Source organism: Saccostrea cucullata, unplaced genomic scaffold (genome assembly GCF_032062105.1).
Source record: "Saccostrea cucullata isolate Sc308-1 unplaced genomic scaffold, CSIRO_AGI_Scuc_v1 ctg1004, whole genome shotgun sequence".
Lineage (NCBI taxonomy): Eukaryota > Metazoa > Mollusca > Bivalvia > Ostreida > Ostreidae > Saccostrea > Saccostrea cuccullata.
The window spans coordinates 144,343-167,500 of record NW_026923627.1 but is presented as its reverse complement, the minus strand read 5'-3'; the positions used below and the strand labels follow the sequence as shown (position 1 = coordinate 167,500).

Below are 23,158 nucleotides of genomic sequence, written 5' to 3'. Positions count from 1 at the left end.
GTTTTAAGCAAAAATGAATAAAATATAGGTAAGTTGTGCTGTGTGTCTTTTACCAGAAATTAACTTACAAACACTAAAATCAGACAATCAAGTAGGAGATATAATTTCATTTTATTTTTTACAGTATTTAAAGAATTTGGAAATATTGCAATTGAACTCAATAGATACTGATACATGTATAATTAGGTTGATGTTTGTATGACATAGATGAAAATAGCTAATAGCTAATGTGTCACTTTTTAAGCAATGCATACAATTTGGGGATCTTTTTAAAATAGTATATATCCAGACATATATATTGTTTAATTTATAGATTGTTATATTTAAACTCATGTTTTCATTCACCTATTGAATGTTTGAGTTAAAGTGTATCATATCTATCTTTTCAGTGCGGGGATTGGTCGGACGGGTAGCTTTATAGCTATAGACTACCTGATAAAACAGGGACAGCGGGACGGTAGTGTGGATGTGGTCAGCTGTGTGTCCAGGCTCAGACATCAGAGAGCTCACGCCATACAAACAGTGGTTCGAAGAATTCACTGTTATATTTATTCTATACCCCTCTTTATTACATACTTAGTGATAAATACAGGATTTTTGCACATGCGATATGCCTGACGTCACAATAGCCGTATCAGCTCCTCCCCCCCCCCCCTGGGCTTATACGGATCAATATCACACCCAAAGTAAATTAAACCACTAAAACAGCACCAGTACTTGCTATCATACACATTTTTGGTGGGTTCATTTTCTTTTAGTTTTAACTTTTTGAAAATAGGGATAATCTAATTTACAAATAATAGATTATTTCAAATTACGAATAGAAGTAGAAACAACCCCAAACCGTATAAGACAATAGATCATGTACATGTATGTAAGAGGTCCATGCATGATGATTTTCTTATTTTCTTCTCAACATAATGTTTGCTGTATTTTATAACTAAGTATGTAATAAACATAATAATACATACCCTTTTCCACATCACATCCTGTATCCTATATTGGTGTCTCGGGCTGATACAGGATTTGATGTGGAAAAGGGTATGTATTATTTTCTATTTATTTAACGTTCATTATAAATTAATTAGTGTGAAGCCCGATCATTTGATTCTTTATATACAGAATGATTTTAAAACTTTTTTTTCTCTAAAAGTATAGAAAGTTCTAATTATAGTTGAAAATCTTTCCTTTGTTAATATACTGTATACAAGATTGTAACATGTATACATTTATATTCTATTCCTCTCATAAAAATCAATAAGTTTGGCATTGAATGTATTTCATTTTAGTCAAATTGCATGAAGTGCATGAAAAATATTCTTCTACTCAAAGACTTTCCACTAACTCCTAAGATTGGAATGTTCTAACAGAATGGTATATGCTTGCTATATTCATTTTGGTATTCTTATTTCAAGTGTGACTTTGTTTCGCAGATCATTTGCATTTTGACTTTTTTTTAAAATTATTTACACTCAATGTTATTTTTAGGAACAGTATATTTATTTATATGACGTCATCACAAAAGAACTTACTGGACGTCAGAGTGCTCTACTCAAAGACGAATTTAGAAACTACTTAAGTCAACTTAAGTCGGTCAATCCAGGAACTGGAAAACAACACATTGAAGAGGAATTCCAGGTAATCCTTCATACTCCAGCAATCAAGACCTTCTTGTGATTACCATTATCAAAGACAATATGTAATTTCCCTTCATTTCAGAGTTTTCGACTTTCACATTTCTAATATGTGTAAAAAGGCCTGTTTTAAATGATCTTGTATTCAGGTCATGGTACACATGGCACCTGATCCCACCTCTGATGTTTCGGTCCATGTTTGCTCTGCTCTTATTTTGTATTGTTTAATGGACTTTGAGATTGAATACTGTTAGTTATCTCCATATCCTTCTTACAAAATAAGCTACTATAAAACAAAATCGAAATAGATAATCCATAAACCTAAAAAAAAAAATTAATTGAGATCGTAGAAAACACTGTTAATCCACTTATATGTGAGTAACATTCCTCTTTAACTCTTTAAAGCACAATTATATTCGGATCATTTTTTGAGTATCTGTAAGTTAGTAGAGCTGAGCACCATATGCAGGTGGTAGCGGTATAATACTGCCTATATTGGGAAAGTTGGCGCGAAAGAAATTGAAGTTATTTCGATTGTCATACAATTTAATTCTTATGTCGCACTAATCATCACTCTGTAATCAGTTAAACAGCCAAACATGAAACAGAAGTGACTGACTGTTCACTACAATTAGTGAAAGTAACTATAATTGTTGATTGAAAAATGTCGTCACTATAATCCGAATGTCTAGTAGATAGACATAGCAAATATTTTCTTCTCATGTAAAAGATTTGGAATAAGTTCTATTACTATGGGAATATATATAAATCGGCTTTCAAAAGGAGAACACAATTACATGTAGTTTTAAATTAAAATTCTAACATTTTGAAATTCTAATATTTTATTTCTCTTATGTTTAATTACATTTAAAATGTTTATTTAAATATTAGTTCTAATAAAAAGCAACACATTTATATTTCACAATGATTCTTTTTCTTGTATTTAATTATCAACTATTGTAATTTACAAGTTGTTTAATTTTTTCAGTTGATCGAAAAACTAACTCCTACTTTTAATGAAAAGCGGTACGGAAGTGCGAAAGCAGTGAACAACCTATCAAAGAACAGGCATAATAATGTTTTACCAGGTATGTCGTTTATTCAAAAAGGGGAATCCGTATATATATGAATTTGATATAATACAAAATGCTCATTAGCCACACTCCTCAACTGAGTCATTTTTTAATACAAAATCTGTTTCTGTGGCGACTCTAGTCTTTTTGTCCTTTAATTTTATCAACATAATTATACACTATATGGAAATAACTCTTCTTTGACATGTCTCTTTTTTCTGGGATGAATATTCTCATAGATTATACATTTGATGTATTATGAATAGAATTGCTACCCAAAACAAATTAAAATTTTCAGTTCAGAGGATATTTGCAGTCTGACTTTTCTTTATATTTTCAGACGACAATTACAGATTATATTTAAGCAGAGGAGATGGCGACTACATCAATGCTATCCAGCTACCGGTCTGATGCATTATAGTATTTAGATCAGAAAAGAATAAAAATAAAAAAAACCTTACTATTTAATACATATATACAATCAAATTGCCTTACCTAAACTGTATTATAAATGTTTTTCTTAAAATATATTCCTAACAAAAGAGGGTTTAAGTTCACTTATGCAGAAAATATTAATACTGAGTATATAATGAGTGTAAAAGTAAGTAATTGCTAATAAACACCTTTACTGACGTTGTAGGATGCCCAGCGTCCTTTTGGTTATATCCTGACACAAACTCCTTTGCCGAATACGGTGGGAGATTTCCTTTCCTTAGTGGCGGATCATGAAGTCTTAAGTATTGTAATGTTTGAACATGATCAAGAAGAGGTAACTGTAAGCTTCAGACCCGGAATGACATTTTCTGTAAAAAGAACATGTTGATACTTTCTTTTAGAACAATTTTCTTACATATATTTTTTTCCATTTCTAGACTGTAGGAGTTTACTTACCTTCTAAGGAAGGACCAATTCTCTGTGACTCGTTTGAATTATTTCTACATGATCAATCCGAATTAGGTGACATTGATGTTTTAAACATGAAATTTTACGACAAACAGGTATATAAAATTATTTAAGAGCTTTAAAGCTTTTATACTAATTTATTGGCATTAATAATTTGTCATGAATTTTAATAAATCTAAACGTTTTCTTTTTGTAAAGATTATTGTAAATGCAACATACATTTTAGACAGAAGATGCACGATTTATTAATGTGTTTCGTGGTCATTTCTGGAAACAAAATCGTCTCGTTCCTGAAGATCATCAACCAATGACAGACCTGATAGAAGCTGTGTTAAATCTCCGAAAAGAACATAGCGGACATCCCGTTCTGGTTCACTGCATGTATGTAATTAAACGTGACGTGTGACTGTCAGCTACTCATATATCAGTCACGGGGTTTCTTTTAAATGAGCCGTCCCATGCGAAAAGGGCCCTTATGTATTTTGACGTCATAATGAGAAAAACGCCGGTAAAGATAACGTCATAATATGCAAGTTGCAAGTGAGACATTTCTCAGCTATTTAACATGAACGTTATCAATATTTTTTTTCATTATTGTGTATACGATCTAAATTCATTGAAATTTTTTAAAAAAGGAATATCTGTTTTCAGCTCAGAGCTTAGTTTCACCTGGACATTTCCAATATTGAGCATAAATTTTGCTGAAAGATGATAATTATTCCGATCATAAGATTTTATAGGCCATCATTAAAAATATATTTCTAGGTGGGTAGGTAGGTTTTCTTTGCTTCACAGTATTGAACAAATTAATAACTTTCATAAATCTCAGAGACTTAGAAATTTATTGATATTTTTCTTACACACTGGATAGATATACAGATTTATTATTTATTGCTTTAAAAATTTCAATAAAAAACATCTTAGAGAAATTATACTATGGAAGTTGAAAAAAAATCAAAGTGCTGAAAAAAAAATGATTGGGTGGGGGAGATTTTTTCATTGTTAGCCTTATTAGATGTTTATGTATTGATAGAGGTTGTACCTGCATGTAATTCCGCATATCATGTACACTTCCTTTCAAATGCTAAACCATCACAACCGCAGTAAAATTTTTACAAGAGAAGTTCGTTTACCACAATTAAAGTTTAGCTTTGTCCACATTCACGATTAATATTTTGATGAGGTCTAGCGAGGCCGAGGAAATTGAAAAAGTTTGGTGATCAATTCTTCGTAAAGCAGATGCATAACAAAGTAAACATCAGAGACGTAGATATCTTGTCTGTATAAACGTCATAAATGATGATTTTCCTCCGTCACAGTTAAATTGATATGAGTCAACATTGTATTTAAGTACAAAATTATTTGACATCACAGACACATTGTGTAATTTTTTAATGTAGCGGAGAGAGTCGGGAAAATAAATGAAAAAAAACCTTTGAGATTGTGGGCCCCCTAAAAAAAACGGCCATATTTTTTTTAATGGAGACAGTGACGCTATATAAAGGGGTTTGGGCAGCTGGTTCTTTAGAAAACATCTTCAGACTAATTTAACAAATATTATTTTTGGAAATAGGTTCCCCTCTCCCGGAGGTACAATACTTCATGTACGTGCATGATGTACATACCTGCTTCTAATTACAAAAAATTAATATACAAATAATTAAAGCGATATTATACTTAAAATATTTGTTAAAAATATTATAATCTCCTTGAAATTTTATCTGAAAGATTAAATACTTATTTTCCTGTAAAATACCGGGTATCGTTTGAATATATATTTTTTTTATTTCTTACAAAAATGCTTATAAAGTTTATTAGAAATAAATACCGGTAGATTTAACAAGTAGTTTATACAACATGCATGCACGGATCAGGGAGGGGGGATAAAACAACAAGCAAGATTTAAAGATTTAATAAAAAAAAAAAAAATACACAAATAAAATGTATTTCAGGAGGGGGATAATCCGGTCTCTCTTTCGAATAAAAAAATGAGCCAAGACAACAGTGATGTTCAGTAATGTCGGCGATACCATCAGAGGTGACTCACTTGATACATGTACAATGTACATTTAGATACAAGACATCGTCGGAAACCCACGGGTGATCTCGTCTTTACTTATCGATAAAGACGAGATCACCCGTGCGTTTCCGACGATGGATACAAGATTATCCATTTAATTTCATCACATTTTAGCTCACGAGGCGTTGCAGAGATATAACAAGTGAGACTTTTAAGCAGCCTGAAATGGCTGTTTTAATCTGGTGCTCTCGAATGTTTTAAAAGAAAATTTGAGATAAATACGTGCATGCACAAATCAGAAAGTCACAATATGAAGGCAAGGATATGAAAGCTTTTGTATGACACAAAAGGGTTCAAACAAAATTAGGCGGGATTGATTGATTGTATATTGTTTAACGTCCCTCTCAAAATTTTTCACTCATATGGAGACGCCACCACTTTCCGGTGGAGAGCTGCAAATTTTGTCCTTTACACGGCAATTAGGGCCATTGAGCAGGGAGGGATCTTTTTCGTGCCAGCACCTTCTGTGATACGGAACCTCGGTTTATACAGTCTCATCCGAAGGACCGGTCTCCACGTCCCACAGTGCCAGGATTCGAACCCGCGACGTAGGGATTGACTCCTTACCTCGTGACTTAAGAGCAGACGCTCCAACCACTGCGCCACGCGGGCGACGAAGGGTGGGGGGGACTTGATGGATCAGTGGCTTTTAAACATCAACATATATTCTGAACTATTCGAGAATAAGACAATAATTTATCAAATACCGGTATTGAACTCATTATGGCCGTACGAGGATAAGACGATAATTTATCAAATATTACAGCTTCAGTTTCCGTGAGATTGAATGTTTCTTCCTGGGCCCCCCCCCCCCCCCCCCCACCCACCCCCCTCTCAATTTTTCGGATATAAAACTTTTATGTCTATTATCGTATAATCAAGGAAAAACATCTCTTATTTGTAAAACTTTATCAGCTGCCGGGGGCTTCGATCCCCAACCCCCCACCATTTTCTTGCCCTAGACCTACTGGGGGCTTCAGTGTAGCCCCAGACCACCTACCTTCTGCTTCGCCCCCTTTATAAAATTCGTGGATCTGCCACAATTAATTAATGCAAATGGACCCCTCTCCCATCAATCAATTTTCTGATTCACTCTAGAAACATTCGTTCATATATAGATATAAGACGAAATTAATATCAAACTGATTAGGCCATTAAAAAAATACCTAGATTTTCATTTGATTTTTTTTTTAAATCGAGGCGAGCGGGCTGCTTTTTATTTATTTATTTTTTTTCCATTTTGCAGATTTTTATAAATTCAATATTGACTTGGTCAATCGGTGCAGATTTAGCTAGAAAATCTGCATAAAAGTCATAGTAGAGGTCCATGAATCTCACACTTCACATAATCACCAATCTTTCACAAAAATTGTCTTTTCAGTTGTAAAATTCATGCAGACATTCGCGGGATTTACAACGCAGCAGAAGGATAAAACGTACGCTCAACTAGGACCTTGGGTCCCCCGCAAATAGGTCGTCATTTTGCGTAGTAATAAAACATTTTAGGAACTCTTCAGACATTAAAGGCACAAAAGTAAATTCATCCATATCAATACGGAGACCTCAGGTCACCTTATATATTGATTGAATTTTATTTGATATACAGTTTTCTTTGTCTTAATTACTCCAAAATAATCATATATATAACTCCATACAGGTCTGCTTTCTAATATATATATATAGTAGAAACGTGAAAGTAATTAGGAGGAGCAGAGGTAACCTTATATTGGTCACCTTATATTGTACATCATTAGAGGGATCATAGATCACCTTACATTTTAAATTGATAGAGGGTCAATTTTTATTTTTATTGCACATCATAAGGGGGACCTGAGGATACCTTGTATTGCACATCATAAGGGGGACAAGACGTCACTTTATATTGTACATCAGTATAGGGACCAGTGGTCACCTAATATTGTACTGTACATCAGTTGAGGGAACAAAGATCACCATATATATATTGTACATCATTAGGGGGACCAGAGGACACCTTATATTGTACATCAGTAGGGGGGCCAGAGGACACCTTATATTGTACACCAGTCGGGGGACCAGAGGTCACCTTATATTGTACATCAGTTGGGGGACCAGGGGTCACCTTATATTGTATATCAGTCAGGGGACCAGAGGACACCTAATATTTACATCAGTGCGGTGACCAGAGGTTACCTAATATTGTACTGTGCATCAGTAGACGGAACAAAGATCACCTTTTATTTATTGTACATCAGACCAGAGGACACCTTATACTGTACATCAGTAGGGGGACCAGAGGACACCTTATATTGTACATCAGTAGGGGGACCAGAGGTCACCTTATATTGTTCATCAAAAGGGGGACCAGAGGTCACCTTATATTGTACATAAGTAGGGGGACCAGTGATCACCTTATATTGTACAGTACATCAGGAGGGGGACCAGAGGTCACCTTATATTGTACATCGATAAGGGGACCAGAGGACACCTTATATTGAACATAAGTAGGGGGACCAGTGGTCACCTTATATTGTACAGTACATCAGGAGGGGGACCAGAGGTCACCTTATAATGTACATAAGAAGGGGGACCAGAGGTCACCTTATATTGTACATAAGTAGGGGGACCAGTGGTCACCTTATATTGTTCATCAGGAGGGGGGCCAGTGGTCATCTTATATTGTACCTTATACTGTACCTCATTTTTGGGACCAGAGGTCACGTTATATTGTACATCAGTACGGGGACAAGAGGACACCTTATATTGTACATAAGTAGTGGGACCAGTGGTCACCTTATATTGTACAGTACATCAGTTTGGGGACCAGAGGTACCTTATAATGTACATAAGAAGGGGGACTAGAGGTCACCTTATGTTGTACTGTACATCAATAGACGGAACAAAGATCACTTTTTATTTATTGTACATCAGTAGGGGGACCAGAGGACACCTTATACTGTACCTCATTTTGGGGTACCAGAGGACACCTTATATTGTACATCAATAGGGGGACCAGGGGTTACCTTATAATGTTCATCAGTAGGGGGACCAGAGGACACCTTATACGAGGGCTCAATGTTCAATAAATAATGTCCTCGGTTCTCGGAATGAAACAAAAGACGCTTTTCAATAATTTAGTCATATTGATTTAAGCTTATATTATCTTTAATTAAAACACATATCCGTAACATTTTTATCCAATTTCTATTTGTTTGTAGAACTCATTTTTGGGTATGACCCTTTGTATACTGGATTATGGCAGATCCTAAGATTTCCTGGACTTGTTTGTTCCTTCTGAAAGGCGTTTTTTTCAAGTTTGGAAAATGAAACAAGTCAAGAGGCGAGAGATCTGACGAATATTGTTAATGTGAAAGAACATTAACTTTCTGTTTATCCCCAAAACTCCTTTACTCTTCAGGACGTGCGGGTTTGGACGGTGTCATAAAAAAATCTAATAAAGTGGATTCCTGATTCTCATTAAACTTTTGATTTTTTTGCAAAAAAATGCTTTTTAGATTCCTCCAGAAAAAATAAATTGCCTCCTCGAATACGAATTTGAACAAGACCACTAATATTTCAGAAAATTGCATATAAATCTGTCTTTGTGCTCTTGCAATTCTTTGCTCTTCTCAGACCTTTGCTGTTTTTGTCAAGTACATCTTATTGTAAATTTTATTTTGAGGATTTTTAAGCAATAGATTCAAGTTTCATTATCTGTTTGAAATTCAAACAAACGTGGATAACTACAATTACTGATATTTTAATAATTGTTAAGATATTCCTACACGCAGTCGTTTTCACTATTTTTTAAAACATACGGTGACTTTTGAGTACTAAGCTTTTTATACTGTCAAACGTTTCTTTAAAACAGTGTGAACTACTCCCGAAATGATGTTTATCAAATTTGCTATGTGTAGTATAGTCAATCACACACCATCAGTGATTATTTGTTGAAATTTGGCAAACAAGTACATTAGTCATTTAATTTTTTGTTTGCAAGGACGGTATCCATTTGTATGCCCATTATATAATTTTTCATCATTTAAATCCACCTCCTCAATTGTCTATAAAACAGACATTGGTTGCTGTAAATTTTACATATTTCAGTGAGTATTTCTTTGAGATTCTTAACAAGTTTTACAGCAGCTTTAATGAATGGTTTAATTTCACTCTAGTTTACTGATTCTTTAACATTCATTTTAATGCAGTGTCTCGAATACCCTTGTTTTTCAGCTTCTCACAATGAAACTATGTGATGAAAAATGGTCTCATAAACTGTTATAAATTCATTAAAGATTCAGTAATGAGAGTCAAGCTTAATGCCATATGATATCTGTTTTGTATGTCATAGAGTTCAGGACATTATTTATTGAACATCCCTCGTTTTGTACATTAGTAGGGGGATCAATGATCACACTATTTTGAACGACAATGAAAAGACCGGAAGGCACTTTATATTTTACATCACCAGAGGTCATCTTATATTAAATATCAACAGGGAGACCAGAAAACACGTAATATTTTACATAAATATTGAGACCAAAGGATTCCTTATTTGGTCACCTGAATCAACTCATGTGACTTATTGCTATCTTTTTTTTCTGGCGTCGTGCGCTGTGCATTGGCGTTAACTTTCGAACATTTTCAGTTTTTCTCTGCAATCCCTCAACCATTTACAACCAATTTTGGCATAAAGCATATATGGGTGAAGGGGAGATTTTCTTGAATCATGGTCCCTGCCCTCCACCCCCTAAGGCAAGAAAGTTGGGGCGAAACTACTACAATTTATAGAATCTTTAAAAATCTTCTTTACTCATTGACATCAAGCCGTCGAACTGTTGGCATAATTATTACAAGCATTGACTCCTCTACCAAAATTGTGAAATTCATTGTCCCAGGATCAGGGGCCCTGGGCTTAGGACAGGGCTATAAAATTTAAATCGTGAAATGCATTTATTCTCTGAAGTTTTGAAATTCATGACCCAAATGTCAGGGGTTCTGGTATTACGGTGGGGCTATATAAATTGTAAAGATAAAATTCATTAATTCTTTGAAAAAATATTTCTCTCTGCTCCTGGATATTAATTAAACTAACTACATATAGTTGTGATAAGCAAGGGAGCCTCTTCCAGAATTATAAATTTCAAGGCCCCTGGCTCATAGGTACCATTGAGGGGTGGGGGCTCTTATTAAATACATGTATGTAATTGAATTAATGCTTTGAAACTTGTTCTTTGGTATAAACCAAATGTTTTTATAAACAATTAAGGGTGCCTTTTCCAAAATTGTGAAATGTATGACCCCAGGTTGAGGGTTTTTGTGGTCAGTGGGCACTACTTATTATTGTTAATTATTAATGATTATTTGAAATGCACTTTTTTGTTCCCCTACGCTCTATATAGGTATTAAATAGCCAAACTAAGCATGCTAAGTATATAGTTATGGTGAGCAATGGTGCTTTTTTTCAAAATTTCGAATGTCGTGGCCTCTGGTTCAAAGCGCGAACCAAATTCAATTGTTTTAAAGTTTTCACATGATGTTCAGATGACCTATAAGACCCATAGGCCTCTTGCGTGTTCTTATAAGAGAACGTCTAGTATCCCGTTAATATGCATTTTATCTGTAACCTCTGGTCCGCCCTTATTTTCTTTTCAGATGTCTCTTGCTTAAGACAGGTCTAGATGCCGTATCTCTGCATTCATATAAATTTTATTCTGGTTTCTTTAAAAATGTACAACAATGGGGACCACTGGTCTCCCTATGTATGCACAATATAAGGTGACATCTGGTTCCCCTTGTGTTGTAAAATATAAATTGACCTTAGGTCCCAATAATGAACTACAACATAGGGTACCTCTGACCCCCTATTGATGTATAAGGTGACCTCTGTTTCTCCTTATGATGTACAATATAATCTGACGCCTGGTCTTGTACAGTTTAAGGTGACCTCTTGTCCCTTTCTGTTGTACAATACAAAAGTGGCCTTTAGTCTCCATAATGAAGTTTATATAAAATGTAAGGTGACGTTTGGTTAGCCTATTGATGTACAATATTACATAACCTCTGGTAAACCTAGTGACGAACGTTAAAACTAACATGAAGGCTCTGCCCCCCTACTAATGTACAATATAAGGTGACCTGTGGTCCCCATACTTACGTAAAATATAAGGCGACCCCTGGTCTCCCTATTGAAGTAAAATATAAAGTGACTCCTGGTCTCCCTAGTGATGTACAATATAAGGTGACCTCTGGTACCCTGACTGATGTACAATATAAGATGACCTCTGGTCCCCCTACTGATGTACAATATAAGGTGACCTCTGGTCCCCTGACTGATAAACAATATAAGGTGACCTCTGGTCCCCCTACTGATGCATAATATAAGGTGACCTCTGGTCCCCCTAATGATGTACACTATAAGGTGTCCTTTGGTCCCTCTACTGATATACAATATAAGGTGACCTCTGGTCCCTCTACTGATGTGCAATATAAGGTGACCTCTGGTCCCTCTGCTGATGTACAATATAAGGTGACCTCTGGTCCCCTGACTGATATACAATATAAGGTGACCTCTGGTCCCCCTACTGATGTACAATATAAGGTGACCTCTGGTCCCTCTACTGATGTACAATATAAGGTGACCTCTTGTCCCCTGACTGATATACAATATAAGGTGACCTCTGGTCCCCCTACTGATGTACAATATAAGGTGACCTCTGGTCCCTCTATTGATGTACAATATAAGGTGACCCCTGGTCCCCCTACTAATATACACTATAAGGTGTCCTCTGGTCCCCTGACTGATATACAATATAAGGTTACCCCTGGTCCGCCTACTGATGTACAATATATGGTGACCTCTGGTCTCCCTACTGATGTAACACTATAAAGTGTCCTCTGGTCCCCTTACTGATGTGCAATATAAGGTGATCTCTGGTCCATCTACTGATGTACAATATAAGATGTCCACTGGTCCCCATACTGATGTACAATATAAGGTGACCCTTGGTCTCTCTACTGATGTACACTATAAGGTGACCCTTGTTTTCTCTACTGATGTACACTATAAGGTGTCCTCTGGTCCCCTGACTGATGTACAATATAAGGTGACCCTTTGTCTCCCTACTGATATACACTATAAGGTGTCCTCTGGTCCCCCTAGTGATGTACAATATAAGTTGACCCCTGGTCCGCCTACTGATGTACAATATAAGATAAGGTGACCTCTGGTCTCCCTACTGATGTACACTATTAAGTGTCCTCTGGTCCCCTGACTGACGTACAATATAAGGTGACCTCTGGTCCCCCTACTGATGTACAGTTTAAGGTGTCCTCTGGTCCCCCTACTGATGTACAATTTAAGGTGACCCCTGGTCTACCTACTGACTACACTATAAGGTGCCCTCTGGTCCCTGTACTGATGTACAATATAAGGTGACCCCTGTTCTCCCCACTGATATACACTATAAGGTGTCCTCTGGTACCCCGGCCCTACTGATGTACAATATAAGGTGACTTCTGGTCCCCCTACTGATGTACAATATATGGTGGTCCCTGGTCTCCCTAATGAAGTTTTAATTTCTTTTTATTAATTTTATTTCTTATTTTAAATGTAGTTTTGATTTGTTTATAAATTTGATGTGTTAATTCAAGGAAAAGGGGAGGAGAACTCCATGCAGCCCTAAACTTCGCAATACGGGGGTACATCTTCTTTGTACAATATATGAAATCAGGGGTTTACTAAAAAGTGTTAAAGTGATGAGGTCGCCTATTGAAGCATGACCTCATAAGGAAGACAAAGGAGACATTAGATAATTTATTAACAAATAATTATTCCATTATGTTAAAGGATTGGTGAAAAGTCCGAGCAAAATGAAGAGGTAGGGGGTGGTAGGGGGCAAGATCTTCATCCTCCCCTAGCTTGTTTATAGTGATCAGCTGGACCGTCAGCGTCGTTTACTCTGAGTCGCTTACTATTAGTAAGGAGATCAGAGGTAAGGCACTGTGTTATATAGATACTATAACCTTACATGGAATAATAAAAATCATAGGGGAGACCACAGGTCACCCAACATAATCCATAAATGTTAAACTCTTAAACATGTATATAATATATCTTATAATATTGCAGTTAATGTTGCTGAGCACCCCCCCCCTCTGTCTTTTCTAATACACTTGAGATGGTTATTCCTTTGACAAAAATAAATTTTCTAGGTTTTTTTACACTGTATCAAGGCTTCACAGTATTACAATTTATTCTATTTTCACTTTACGTATGCAACGCACTACATTTTGTAGCGGAGTAAACAGGCCCGATAGTCGTGAACTGAGCAGGGGACCTAAGGTCCTAGTTGAGCGTACGTTTTATCCTCAAGAGTTGAGTGGTAGTTGAATACCGATCCCGATCTTAATTAAGAAAAACGGATTAAAAAGTCGAGGCGGGGTAAAAAAAAAATTGGGGCGGGCGGGGATGAGAATCAGGGAATATTTTTATAATGGCCTTATGAACCACTGCGTGTACAATGAACAGTTATCGTATTACTATATACCGGTAATAGTGTTATCTGTTTTATCTTAATGGATTAATTTTTTTTAAGATAATATTTTTTGTAAGTAAAATACAAGTATGCAAAATATGTATTATATGTCAAAAATATTTAAACACATATCTTTTATTCATTTTTTTTAAAATAAATTGTTTTTCCCTGTTTTAATATTCATGCCAAACATGACATCGCAAGCTTATTTATAACGTGTTTAGGAAAAAACCGAAAGCATTTTTACCGGTGCAAAATCATTATCCGTGTTTTATTAATAAAAAATATTACTTCATGAAGTTATTCATTTTTTAATCAGATTTTTCAAATTCATGTATATTTAGAATTACCAGAGAGACAATATTTCTGTAACTTGCGAAAATGTTGACACTTCTAAATGCACTTACACGTCTTGTCTGATATCGATTCCAAAATACGTCTTTTTTCCAGTATGGCTGTATATACATGCGTATTTAAAATTTATTCTTAGATTGGTTTTGACAGTTAGTGCATGATTTAGAATTAATTTTACGAAAACATTTATTTCAAATATTACACGTAAAATAAAGGAAAAAAAGCCTAAGAGCTGTCAATCCGGGAACCGTAACCTATATAAAATGATTCAATGATTAAGCGTCATTTAGAACCCCATTTTTAACGTCATTTTTTAGCGTCATTTTAAGCGTCTTTTCAATATTTTTTGTAACTTTGATTGCCTGTATCTGAGTCATTAGTTGGAATATTTGAATAAAACTTGATATTTGGTCATTTTACACTGTGTGCTATCATAATCCATTGAAAAGTCAATTTTGATAATTTTAACCTTAAGGACCCTTTTTGCATGGGACGGTTCAAATATGAGTTAATTCTTAAAATGTTAACATTCTTGTAGAATAATAGGAAGGATATGGAGATAACGAACAGTATTTAATATCAGAGTACATAAAACAATACAAAATAGGAGCAGAGCAAATACGGACCTCCAAAACATCAGAGGTGGGATCAGGTGCCATGGAGGTTTTTGAACTTACGTAATGATGACTTAAAACGAGTCTGCTGATATTCTTGTTTCATCAACTTGCTTGTCAATAATTTAACTCGTTTTAGAAATTGTTCATATACATTTAACACTTCCTCTAATGTATGCATTTGACAAAATGTAGAATATAGAAAAAAGGACATTTGTACATCCATCCTGATAAATAAAAAGCAGATTAAGTGTTTAAAAACATACAAGTATTGTAAAATTTTTAATCCTGTATTTGCAACAACGCATTTTCAAGGCATAATTTGAATATTTCGTTTAGTCCAGTCAATCTAGCTCAAAAACACCCAAACCTCAAACAAATTGCAACAGAAATTATTCCAGTGGAATTGTTATTCATAATGTGCCTTTTGATATATCAAAACTCTAGAAAAATATATTTGTCCAAACGTCATTTTATTTCGATTATCAAAAAACGCAATATTTGTTCAAAAATGTCAATAAATCTCCTTTTGAATAGACATTCTATTTATGCTTAAAATAAGTTTTGCCAGGAATATTATCTTGAAATTTTCTGAAAGTCATGCATAAATGTGTCTGCAAACTGAAACCGGTTATTATTTCATTAGTTGCTATGGATTCCTGTTCCCATGGCAACAGAAATAATAGAAAAATAAAACCTTTCCAATTCCTTAGTATGGCTTAGTGCAGGGACAAAAATATGTAGCTATAGTAGGAATGAATTAGTATAGCATTAATTTATTAGTGAGGACCTATGATAATTTTTAAAAAGTTATAGGGGATAATAATGTAAGCACAGACATCCAATATTTTTTTCCGGGGGGGGGGGGGGGCATCAAATCTCATAGATGTTATGTCTCATAATTTTTTGACAAGCAAAAGTAAATAAACAAACAAGTAATAAGAATCTAAAATAAATACTAAAAATAGATTTATTACAAAGGATATTTGATTTTATCGAAAATCCGGTATATCGCATTTTTTTTTTTTTGGTGGTGGAGGTGGGGGGGGGGGGGGGTAATACACTGTACGTATTGTTTGTGATACGGAGACCTAAATACCGATATTTAGGTACATATCACAAAGTCCAGAAATTAGTTATTTATTTATATAACCTTTCAAATAAGAATTAAGGAAAGCCTAAAAAAGAATTGTAAAAGGTGAAAAAACGTCACCTTACCATCCCAGCATGATCAATTTTATGTAGATAAAAATTTCAAAAAAGTGAAAATTTGTTTTTCTAGCATATTTTTAAGAAAAATAATGTCATCTAAAGTGAGAGTTGCTTGTAAAAATATCATGATATTATCGTGATATATTTTGGGGGGAAAATCGTGATATATCGTGATACGGAATTTTTGGCGATACTCATCCCTATATAAAATTACCTCAAACTTCAATACCTCTTTCAGGGGATGGCGTGGTCTATTTTTATAACCTTTATGACTTCTTAACATTTTAATTTTAGGGAATAGGTTCATGGACATTACATATCGGAATAACCTTTTAATTCTAAAAAATTCAGAGGGAGGGGGCTCTCCCCGACATATCTACCGTTAAAGCAATGCATATGCAATTATGCATGCGACATTCATTCGAAATATGTTATATCTATAGTTGAGTAAAAACCTGAACGAAGTCTTCAAAGCCAGAACCTCTCATTGATTTTAATTGAAACGTTAACTTAAAGATATAAAAGAAAAAACAATAAAATCCGCTGAAGATGCCATGGAATCCCTAAAAATGCATTAATGATTATCTTGAAACTGGAACTGGTTCCTCTCCTAAATGTTAACCTCAATATAGTATCCGAATTGCTTCTCAATGCATTCAGTATAATGTTCATTGCTAGTTTTTATATTCTTTCGGATTTATTTTGTAAAAATGTGTGGTGGGGGGATATCACATTATTAATTAAGCTCTTGGCACTTTGAAGTAAACGTTGCAGGTCTTCGGGATGGGAGCGTTTCATGTTACAAGTAGTCGTTGGTGATAAAGAACCCTCACTGCTCGATGGCCCTAAGCACCGAGTAAAAGTCTAAATTTGAAGCCCTTCGGTATATGGTGAAGTTTTTATTTAAAGAGGCTGGGGATGGTGGCCATTTTCAGACTATATTGATCTCCTTTAGAAGAAGAGCTCCATATGAAGATACATAGAAAATGATAAAAATTTTTAAACTAAAAGTTTTGAAATTTTTCTTTGCCAAATGATAGACAGCTTTAGATATCATATCTAAAAAATTAAGTTAAATCTGGTGGTTAATTTGTTGACCCCCCAGCCTCCTTAAGTAAAAAGTTCTCAAGCAGCGCGTAAAACATCACACAATCAAGCAATCTGGGTCCTTTGGATGAGACTTACATGTATAAACCGAGGTCCGAGTAAAGGACAAAATTTGCAGCTCTCCACTTGCAAGTGCATGGTGGCGTCTCCACAGTAGTGAAGAATTTTTATGAGGGATGTTAAACAACAATCAAACAAACTAGTGCTATTTATCTATGGCATTGAGTCTTTCTTATGACAATTAAAATTTTCGAGGACTAAAACAACATACTATCAACCGATCTGGGCCTTTTAGATGAGACCTATAAACAGAGGTCCCACGAAAAAGATCCCCCAGTCTGTTGTAATTTGGATAAGTCGAAAATATTGCGTAGTTTTTAAAAAGCTGAAATGCACAAATCTATTACATCAAAGGATATTTTTTAAAAATATATATGAAAATCTTACAATGCGGCCTATTTCAAAGACTTCCCATAAAATTAAATCCCTTGTGTGACCCTACTTGGATCCAGGGTTATGTTCAGAAATAATCCCTAGCCAAATGTAAATCAAAGTTATTCATAATGTTTAAGAAATATGTTTACAAATACAGTAAAATAAACTTTACATAATGAGCACCATTGGTAATTTGCAATACTAAATACACCCACCCACACACACACACACACACACCCTCACACACACACACACACAGGTAAGAATAAAGGCATCTATTAAATAATGCTTGTTTAATGCAAATAAACAATTTAATAAACAAATAATGCTTCTCCAGACTCAGGTTAAAATTATTTGTAAAATCCTTTTTCCAGAAAATTTCAACATATTTGTTGATGAGATAAGAGCTACATGTACGAGTATAAAAAAAAAAAATTCATGTCCTGGAATGTAAAAAAAAAAGTTTTGAGACGGGCCATTTTAGTCAGTCGGTCGGGAGAGGCAAACCAAACATTTTTTTAAAGGTGTTCTAATCTATATTACATGTATTTTTACTAGTAAAGTAGATCTCACTAATAGAATCATTATTCTAAAAAAGAAAAAAAATCTTTCAACAAAGTCAAACAACAAAAGATTAACTTTTAGATAATAAAATATTTTTATGTTGTAAAAAAAGAACTAACAACTCTCCATAGATTATTTCCTCTAATGTTTCAAACATCTAGTTAAGGAGAAGTTAACAATACATTTAGACATATATAAAATTCTCAATTCTTATTTCTTCAATAAATAGGTGAAATATAAATCCTAGAATGTTTACAAAATGAATTATTAATTTTATTATGCTTGTTTAAAGGTACTTGGACACAGATTTGAAGTTATTATTTTCTCCATAATATTACGACATATATATTTTAATAGCATTTCTCAAAAAAATTAATTAAAAATCTTATTTCGTTTAAAAGATATTGAAATTTCAAATTTTTCGGCGGGTTTGATTGACATATCCTTGCACTCTCACAAATTTAATTTTATTCTTAATCCTTAGGAAAAGTGGCAGTCTCGTTTTGTATAAATGAAAAATATTAATACTATAATCCAGAAAATTCAGAGTAGACATGTTCGAAAGCAAAACAAACACACAATATATTGTCAGTCCGTGCAGTTGTGGTAAGCAGACTGTGACGATTGAACGCACCCGGTGAATTCTAAATATAAACAATAACAGAACTCGAGCCCTGTTTACAAAAACTGTGTACATAACACGAGTGTGCTCGATTTGCTAAACTCTTTACGCATCTCTTAGTTCGGAATGACGATACTTGTGAAGGTGTTTTCCTTTCTAACATTTCTACTCTGAATAAAATTATTTTTCTTGATAAAAGTTTTAATATTTCTCATTAAAACACATCAAAATTGCCACTTTTCCTAAGGATTAAGAATAAAGTTAAAATTTGTGAAAGTGCAAGGACGTGTCAATTAAACCTGCCAAAAAATTTAAAGTTTTAATAACTTTTAAATGAAATAAGATTTTTAATTAATTTTTGTGTGAAATGCTATTAAAATATATAATTCGTGATATTATACAGAAAAAATGAGAAAATATTAACTTCAAATCTGTGTCCAAGTACCTTTAACATGAAAAAAGTTTTGTTTACAGTGGTTAAAATTGTCTCCCTTGTTACATATGGTAGCACACTTCTGCAATACATATTTCTTAAAACTAGTAAATATTTATTTCTAAAAAAGACATATTTCGCCTTTATATATTTTTCTAAAGTTTTTATACGTGAATTAGAATACAATTTACTAATTGTAAATAAAGAAAAAAATTCTGTTGCAATTTGTTTGAGGTTTATGACAGTTTGACTGGACTAGTTGTTCTTTTCCTGATATGGAATTACTTTTATTGTATTTTTTAAGGAATGGCGCCAAACAGAGCGGGATGTTTTGTGTTTTGGCTAATCTTGTTGAACAAATACAGCTGTTTGGTACAGTTGACATTCTGCAGACGGTAGTTAACATGCGTCACCGACGAATTCAAATTGTTCCGTGTTTGGTAAGAACCTGTTGTTTTACATGCTTTGATTTAGCATTTATGTAGACAAGTACATGTATAGTAGAGCAGATACTAAAATATATATTAATCTATGTTATACGGGGAACAATATGAAAATTAAATGACTATTTATCGTATTGTATATAAATTATAAATATAATGGTACTGAAATCTTTTTTTTCCAAATATATCGTTCTCTTTTATTTTTTATTGCCGCCGTGATTTTCGTGTAAGTATTTTTGTCTGCTTTTTCCAATTGATTTGTAAACTTTAAAAGTTTTGTAGGCCCCTATAATTCAAAAACAGCCAATAAACTTGAAGATTCTTTTTACAGTAATCTTCTAATATTTATTTTCTATCTGTTTTAGGCACAACTGGAATACATCTACAATTTTGTAGAAAACTACCTAAAAACTATCGGAGAGAATCGTTTTAATGTCTAAAGACAGCACTTTTTTGTTTTGTTTTTGTTTTTGTTTTTTTTTTTGTTTTTGTTTTTTTGTTCTTTTTACCCCCATCTTTTTGTCTGTTTGTGTATTTTGTTAACTAGAATCAATTTCTTTTTGTATATTTATTTATTCCCTATGTCTTCTTAAAAATCACAAGGAAAACTTTGTGAAATAGTTATTGAAAAAGAATCAACCACCTTATTTTATAAAGAAAGAGAAACAGCCATCATATTGTTTAAAAATATAAAACGAAAGATATAAAATTTCTGGGATTTTTATTTAAATGTTAATCAATTTATGGATTAAAAAACATGGAGTCAACGTGGATTGAGATGACTTTCAGGGTGGATTCAATCTATGATTGCATTGTATCTGTTTGTTATTTTGTTTTACCCACCTTTTTTATATAGCAGGCAGCAGTTTAGATCATTTTTTAATGTTTTTGTTACTCTTTTGACGTTATAAGGATGAACTTGAAATACAGGACTTTAATATTGTATTTTGTGAAAGATTACAGGGTTTGATTTCGTATTCTAGTCTGGTTGACCCCCTTTTCCTTAGGTACATCAAGTAACCACGTCATTATGGTGCTGGGGGTCAGATTGTTTATTTTGACTTAGATGTGTAATACTCTTTATTTGAGTCCCCTTTGTTTTTGCTTGTTTATAACAAAAAACAAGAGGCCCACGGGCCTTATAGGTCACCTGAGTATTGTGTAACAAATTTCAAACAATTAAATTTGGTTCGTCTTTTAAACCAGAGGCCATGAAATTCACAATTTTGAAAGAGACGCTATTGCTTATCATAATTATTAACTTAGCATGCTTACTCTATGTACTTAATACCTAGAGGTAGATCAGAGTAATAAAGAGAAAATGCACTTCCACTTTATACCCAGTTGTGCACCTCACCCCCAAAGGAACCACTGACCCAGGGGCAACATATTTCAAAATTTTGCATATTTTATAATAAAATGGTTGATTAATACGAAAGAGCAGATTTCAAAGCATTAATTTATTTTCAGACTATGTAGCCCCCCCCCCCCTCTGACCCAGGGGGCAAAAAAAAAACACTTTGCTAGATGCACCTTTCTTCATAATAAATATATATACTTGAATCATTGGCATAAAACCCAGAAGCAAAGGAAAATATTTTCAAAGAATTTATGTATTTTGACTTTATAGTCAATAGAGTCCCATCCTAACACTAGAACCCTTACCTTGAGGCCATAAAATTCACAATTTTGGAAGAAGCACTCTTGCTTATCATAACTATGTACTTAGTTAGTTTATTTCATACCCAGAAGCAGAGAAGAAGATTTTCAAAGAATTAATGCATTTTCACTACATAATCAAAAGAGCCCCGCCCTAACACCAGAACCCCTGACCCTGGGGCCATAAAATTCACAATTTTGGAAGAGGCACTCTTGCTTATCATAACTATATGCTTAGTTTATTTAATATTTAGAAGCAGAGAAGAAGATTTTCAAAGAATAAATGCATTTTCACAATATAATCAATAGAGCCCCGCCTTAACACCAGCACCCCTGACCCTGGGACCATAAAATTCACAAATCTGGAAGAGGCACTCTTGCTCTTCATAACTATGTACTTACCCGGGAGCAGAGAAGAATTTTTAAAAGAAATAATGCATTTTCACTATATAATCTATATAGCCGCGTCTTAGCACTAGAACCCCTGACCCTGGGGCCATGAATTTCACAATTTTGGTAGAGAACTCAATGCTCATTACATTCATGTCAACTGTTTGCATGCTTAGTGTCCAGGAGTAAAGAAGAAGATTTTTAAAGATTGCAATAATTTTAGTGGTTATGGCCCCACCCCTCAGGCTCCAGATGGCAGGGACCATGAAATTCACAATTTATGTTTCCCTTTACCCATAGATGCTGTATACCAAATTTGGTTGAAATTGGTTCAGTGGTTTTAGAGAAGAAGCTAAAAATGTTCAAATGTTAACACACGACGGACGACGAAAGACGAAAACAGATAGCAATAGGTCACCTGAGTTACTCAGGTGACCTAAAAACAAGCTCAGTCGTTTGGCAGGAGAACTAAGGTACATTAAAAAGTACTTATTGCAAATAATTTTATTTATAGGTCATGTTTTGGTTTAAAATTTCTATTATATAACAGTGTTTGTATTGTACCTAATTTTTTACTGAGCGGCTATACTGATCAATTTATTGAACTAGTTTTACACTTTACTATAGCTAAATATGGCATGGCTTCATCCAATCAGCAAATTTTTATCCGTTACATGATAATTACTTATGTTTACAAAAAGGGAAACGAAGGTTTATTGAACTGCTGAATTTTTCAAACCTACCATTTAACCCATCTGCCTTCAATGCTTGTTATTTCTTTTATTTATTATGGTTGACGTCTCTATATGAGTAAAAAGTTTTCGATAGGGACGTTAAACAATATTCAATCAATCAATCTTTTAGGTTGACATATGGCATGCAGCGGATGTCTGTTATTACGTTTTGTTATTGGCTGTTTGTTTATTTGTTTTACCCACCTTTTTTGATGGCAGGCAGTAGTTAAGAACATTTTGTATATGGTTTTTTAATCTTATGATGTTTATAAGGAGTCAACTTTAAATACATGCATTTAGTATCTTGTCAAAGATTAAAGGGTTAAAATTCTTAATCTAGTCTGGTTGACTCCCCCTTTTCCTATGTACATCATGTTACAATGTC

The 23,158-nt window shown here is 34.0% G+C and overlaps 1 protein-coding gene across 1 annotated transcript in view; it reads left to right on the top strand.

Moving 5' to 3' along the window:
* Positions 1-20,686, top strand: part of LOC134264502 (receptor-type tyrosine-protein phosphatase alpha-like) — a 32,206-nt gene extending 11,520 nt beyond the window's left edge. Inside the window, exons 11-19 of the mRNA XM_062746793.1 lie at positions 390-525; positions 1,489-1,638; positions 2,623-2,722; positions 3,048-3,112; positions 3,348-3,476; positions 3,580-3,705; positions 3,837-3,991; positions 19,852-19,987; positions 20,356-20,686. Of these exons, the coding sequence (XP_062602777.1) occupies positions 390-525; positions 1,489-1,638; positions 2,623-2,722; positions 3,048-3,112; positions 3,348-3,476; positions 3,580-3,705; positions 3,837-3,991; positions 19,852-19,987; positions 20,356-20,430 (1,072 nt within the window). The 3' untranslated portion in view covers positions 20,431-20,686. The remainder of the gene's footprint in view (positions 1-389; positions 526-1,488; positions 1,639-2,622; positions 2,723-3,047; positions 3,113-3,347; positions 3,477-3,579; positions 3,706-3,836; positions 3,992-19,851; positions 19,988-20,355) is intronic.
* Positions 20,687-23,158: the final 2,472 nt, after the last annotated feature.